This window comes from Fukomys damarensis, unplaced genomic scaffold, assembly GCF_012274545.1.
Source record: "Fukomys damarensis isolate Sample0158 unplaced genomic scaffold, DMR_v1.0_HiC HiC_scaffold_26, whole genome shotgun sequence".
NCBI classification, from domain to species: domain Eukaryota; kingdom Metazoa; phylum Chordata; class Mammalia; order Rodentia; family Bathyergidae; genus Fukomys; species Fukomys damarensis.
The window spans coordinates 34,258,364-34,264,363 of NW_022900938.1; the positions used below are offsets into that span (position 1 = coordinate 34,258,364).

The 6,000-nt window shown below is 36.1% G+C and overlaps 1 protein-coding gene across 1 annotated transcript in view; it reads left to right on the top strand.

Annotated features, from left to right (window-relative positions):
• The window catches only part of Ly75 (lymphocyte antigen 75), a 105,289-nt gene extending 99,531 nt beyond the window's left edge, over nucleotides 1-5,758 (top strand). The window contains exons 34-36 of the mRNA XM_010607014.3: nucleotides 655-777; nucleotides 1,896-2,063; nucleotides 4,737-5,758. Of these exons, the coding sequence (XP_010605316.1) occupies nucleotides 655-777; nucleotides 1,896-2,063; nucleotides 4,737-4,915 (470 nt within the window). The 3' untranslated portion in view covers nucleotides 4,916-5,758. The remainder of the gene's footprint in view (nucleotides 1-654; nucleotides 778-1,895; nucleotides 2,064-4,736) is intronic.
• Nucleotides 5,759-6,000: the final 242 nt, after the last annotated feature.

The window sequence follows — 6,000 nt, forward strand, 5'->3', positions numbered from 1 at the left end:
CTCGCTCATTCAATTCGATTGTTTTTAGAAACTCACAATGAGAATGACCAAGTACATTTATGTATAAGATAGTATTAAAGGAAGGTTAATGCTCCCCAATATCCTGTACCTGTTCATTTTTAATTCCACTTTAGCTCAAGCAAGTTTAAAGCTGAGTTATAAAAAAATGCTCACTGAGGTTAAAGCACTAAAAATCTATAGGGTGATACATATTTCTACCATCACAAACTACAATCATTATGACTAGCTGTTCAAACACAAGAATCTTATTAGTTAGGCAGCTCTAAAATCAAAAATTAGTGCCAGGGGGATTTAGCTCAGTGGCACCATGCCTGCCTCACAAGTGCAAGGTCTTGAGTTTGATCCCCAGTACCCCCCTGAAAAAGTGCCAGTTAAATACTTTGAAGAAATACAAAATTTCTATTTATGAATTTTCAATTTGAATATATTTCTAACTTATTTTGAATTACAGTATCTTAAAATTTTGACATAGTCATTTTTTTAAATCCCTAAAAAAAAAATCCCTGTGTAAAGCTTGAATATTTCAATGATTTGGTTCATGATAGATTTTTTTTTCTCATATGACTAGTTTAGAATAAAATATTTTCCAGTTTACACAGAGCTAATTAGGTGCAACTTGTTTTCATTCAACAGATCATTCTGCAACTATCATCAGTATAAAGGATGAAAATGAGAATAAATTTGTGAGCAGATTGATGAGAGAAAATAATAATATTACCATGAGAGTTTGGCTTGGATTATTTCAACATGCTGTTGGTAAGTGACATATTTGTGTGTACAGTATGCAAAGGGAGTTCTAACTTGTCCTAAATAACAAGTCAGCCTTGCTGAACAATGTCAGTGGTGACTAATTCAAATGCTTCTCATTGATGAGTAAGCTAGGTCCCCTGGTTGTTCTAAATTTTGAATGAATATGCAAATATGTTACTAGTAATGATGGAAACCACTAATGAAACAGAAAATCAGGCTAAGTCAATAGAATTGCTTTAGATGTTTATTCCTAAGATCCTTGGATTAACATCAAGATTTTTTTCCCTGGAGAAATGTCTGTGTCCCATGTCCCCACCAGGAACCCAGGAGTTACTTTCCTTAGGGTCTCAGTGTTTACCACTCCATGGTTTTGCCCCTTATAACTCTGTTATTCAGAAAATTCTTTTATTATTTTCCCTCTTAGAATATTTTTACCATCAATCAAATTGTCTTAACTGATTTTGCAGGTAATTGATTTAAATATAAAGGTGAAAATTTAGTAGAAGAGTAGGTCTGTTTTACGCAACTTTATGCAAAGTTGAATATTAAAACATTTAAAGAAAAGTGAAAAAAATGTGAATTCTAAAATATTAAGTACTTTTCAAAAAATGGTATTGTAATGACCATCCAGAAGAATCCGAACTTGTGTTTACCCTTTCACCACATGGTGGTGCCGCCTCAGCTGGAAAACAAACAATGGAGTCCTGCCTCTGGGGCTGAGGTGGAAAGGACCTTCCTCCTCCAGCTCTGTGACTTTAATGATGCAAGCTTTCTTAAAGAAGGGAAGATACTGATTCCCAGACATCGCTCTCTGACACAGTAAATGTGCAAGCATCTGCACATTAATCAAAATGCCATATTCTGTATCAGTGTCCAATAGAACTTTCTACAAAGATGAACTTTCTGCACTAAGATAGTAGTCACTAATCACATAGGGCTAAAGAGTACTTGAAATGTAACAAGTGCAACAAAAGGATTTTGTTGTTTTTAATGAATTTCACTTTTAAATAATTGCTATCATATAAGGATAGCACCATTCTATGTAAGTGATTTATTAAGCCACATGCTTTTAACTCAGTAATTTAGTAGCAGTGAACATAGTTGTATTTAATGTCTTTCTTCAGATCAGTCTTGGAGTTGGTTTGATGGATCAGGAGTGACATTTGTCAAGTGGGAAAATAAAAGTAAGAGTGGTAATGGAAAATGTAGCATTTTGTTAGCTTCAAATGAAACTTGGAAAAAAGTTGAATGTTCACATGGTTATGGAAGAGTTGTCTGCAAAGTTCCTCTAGGTAAGTATGTAACTTGTCCTTAAAGAACAGGTCAAGAAATAAATGTATAGGCAGGCATGGTGGCACACACCTGTAATCCTAGCACTTGGGAGGCTGAGAGAGGAGGATTGTCACAAGTTTGAGGCCATCCTAGGTTACATAGTGAGTCCAACACCAGCCTGAACTTCACAGTAAAACCCCTGACTGGAGGTGGGGGACAATCCAATTATGTGCTAAGTTTTTGTCCTGAAGTATTTATAAGATGTTCTCAAAAATTTTCATTAAATCATAGAGATTTTCTCCCTGAAAAAGAGATTACAAGAGTAAATGTATATGTGAGGCTCCCAAGTGAAAATAGTCTAAACTTTATATGTAATTCTTAGAAAAATAGAAGCTACCAAAGTACTGTAGAGGTGACTTTTTAAAAAATTAAGATGTATTTTATTTTATAGTTTGGCTATGTAAATGCTTGAGTTTATGCTTTTGCAGTTACTTTGATTCCTTTTTCTTTATTCCCATAAAACTCATGATTAATTTTAGGACAATCTAAAACTAGATTTAACTATTAAAATGTTCAGGATATCTGTAGAAATTGTAATTTGAACTTCTGTTTCATTAATTGATACATAAAACCACCATTAAAATATTATTTTAACTAGGCTGTAGAGAAAGAGCTCCAAACTTTTCAGACTAACATTTTAAAAGATCTAATATAAAATTTTCCATTTTAGCTCAGTGGTTCCACTACCTGTCTCAAAAGTGCAAGGTCCCAAGTTTGATCCCCAGTACAAAAAAAAAAAAAAAAGGTTATTAAAGGTAAAATTCCAAATGTAAGCAGCTAGTATCTATTTTTACCTGCATTGATTCAGCAAATCAGTGTCTATTGTCTGTTATGCCCTCTTCTCCTTGCTGTGCACTATGAACAAGCCAGATCAGCTTCCTATTCTCACAGAGCTTACAGTGTGGTGGGGGAAGACAAAGAAGTAAACAGCCCAATTTTTCAAAGACAAGAAAATATGAAAAGTTCTAAACCCTATGTGATGAAGGATAGGTGGGTGGCTACTCTGGGTAAGGTTGTCAGGGCATATGTCTAAGAGCAGGAGGCACTGAAGCTGAGATCTGAAAGGTCAGCCCAGTTCAGCTCAGGGAAAGGCAGAGGCAAAAGGCAAAGCAAGGTCAGGGAAGAACTTGAAGGCAGGCAGGTGCCAGTCACTCAAGGTTTTGTAAGCAGAAGGGTCAAGAGTTCTGGCTTTCTTCTAAGTGGATGGAAAGCAATCGGAAGCTTTTAGAGGGTAGGACAAAGCAGGTATAGGGTGGTATAAATCAAGAGTTCTATTTGGGCCATTTTAAGTTCCCTGTGTGGAGAAAAGATATCCACATAAAAGATGTCAAGTATGAGGTTGAATATATGGAGGCCCACATAGAGATTGTATTTAAAGTTATAGAGCAGGGGCTGGGGATGTAGTCCAGTGGTAGAGCTGCTTAACTGGTGTGTGTGTGTGTGTGTGTGTGTGTGTGTGTGTGTGTGTGTGAGCCTAGGTTACATTCCCAGCAGGGGTGGCGGGGTAGATTAGAAAGCTGTAGAGAAGCCTTGGACAGTATTTGAAGTTGAATAGCTAAGAACTAAATGAGGTCACCCTAGAGGCATGAATCATTTTGAAGCAAACAATACTTTATTTGACTCTAGGTAAGTCAAACACAAAAATTTCCAGCTTTTCACAATTTTGCTATCTAAATAAGACAATATGTAAGGAGTGATGGTCCCAAAAGAGTGATGGTAAGGGAAAGTGAAAAAATGACAGTGCTTCAATTTCTTTGGAAGAGAATTCCTGTAACAATGAAGAGGAGTTCAATAAAAAAGAAAATACTTAAATTGAAAAGAAGGCACTTAAGTGTTTGATGACAAGTTTGAATTTTATGTACAAGCTACAAAACAATTAGGTATTTATTATCTCTAATTTGTACAGTGGATCCTTGACTTATGAACTCAGTTCATTCCAGAGAGCTGATTGTGACTCAGGTTGGTCAATTAAAGGCTCAGGCTCCTCTCCATAGCCTTCAAAGACTCTCAGCAGCTCTCAGTGTCCTTAGAGAGACATTGGCCCAGGATTTCCCAATCGATCCCACACAGAAAAGGGTTAAATCTGTATTTGAGACCATCTGGAAGCACAAGTGGCTGCATTCCAGTCATAATTCACAACTCGGTTCATAAATTAAAATGAAAATTCCAGTTGTAACCCAAGTTGTTTGTATGTCAGGCTGGTTGTGACTCGAGGGTCCACTGTACATGCTTATGTATGTGACACATAGTTTAAAGAATAAACAATGCATAAGATTCTAATAAGATTACTGACATTTAGAAATGGGAAAAAAGGAGCTAAAGGTGTAGGGAAGGTGGGATGGGTAGGGGAAGAGTAAAAAGGGAAAAGAAAAAAATGTGAGAGAATGAAAAGATGAAAATAAAGTGTTTGTAGATGGGGAGGGGAGGAGGGGGTGAAGGGAGGGCAGAGGTAAGGGGAAAAAATGAGAATCAAGACTTGTCATGTAGAGGTACAAGATCCCAACAATGAATGTAACTGTACTGTATCCCTAAAATGTACCAATAAACTCAATTAAAGCTGAAAAAAAACCAAAACAATAATAACGATTGCTGGTGTATTCTTTCCTCCAATGTCGCCTCTTTCCCTCTTCCAGGCCCTAATTACAAAGGAGTAGCCATCACTTTTGCTGTGCTCAGCAGTTTAGCTCTCATCAGTGGACTGATTTGGTTCCTCTGTCAAAGAAACCATTTCCAGTGGACAGGTGCCTCATCAGTTCGGTATGAGCAAGGGATGAATGAAGATCAAATTGTGTTTCCTTTTTTCCATGACTAAATTCTCCTAAAAGTTTCCTTATTTGCACTAATGTGTTAGGGAAAACTAACCATTTAAAATTTTCCCAATGTCAGTATTTCCTGTGCTCCAAAGCAGAAGTCTTAAGTACTTTTTCAGTTGGCTACTTATTGTGTTAATCTACACAATCAATTGTCTACTAAATGCCATGTTTATAGCTCTACTTACCAGAATGGGGTAAACTAGAAGCTAGAACTGAAATCCAAATTGTTTACAGGGTAAAAGAATGTGGTGGTCTGCAGCCTGCTTCACAAGCACAAGGTTCAATCCCCAGTACCCACCCCCCAAAAAAGAATATAGTGATGACTAGAATATGTTTATATTTTAATGGCATTTTTAACACAACTTAGAAAATTTAAGCTAGCATATTACTAGATCACACATCTACTTTTCAATTTTTAAGAGCATCTGGCCAAAAGCAAAATTAGTATCTCTAGTTAAAAATCCAACTGTAAATAATGGCAACAAAATAGTTATTTGTAGCATTTGGGAAAGATTATTAAACAATGTGACTTGCTTACCTTTTATACAGCAAAATGATGCCTCTTAGCAAGATGTTTCTTATACTATTCCAAAGATATTTTGTACCAATGTTACTTAAATGCATATGTTTGTATTCATAAATAGCTTTAAAGAAGATTTAGTCCTGAACATTTTCTGAAATGTGAGAACATTATTGTGAGATTTGGACCCTGCAGCAATGTATTTTGTGCTTCCTGATTTAAAACATATGATCGTTAAAGGGATTCAACTAGGGATCCAACTATTTGAAAATTTTATAATTTGTATCTTTCACATAGCATGTCAACTTTTTTTTTTTTTTTGGCACTGGGGATTAAACCCAGGGCCTCACACTTTCTAAGCATGCACCCTACTACTGAGCTATACCCTGGGCCCGTTTATTTTTTAATTTGAGACAGAGGCTTACTAAGTTGCCCAGTCTAACCTCAAACATGTGATTCTCCTGTCTCAGCCTCCCAAGTACCTGGGTTTACAGGTGCCACGCCATATACAGCCAACATGTTAATTTTTTAGCTGGAATTTTTAAAATTAAATAAAATTAATTT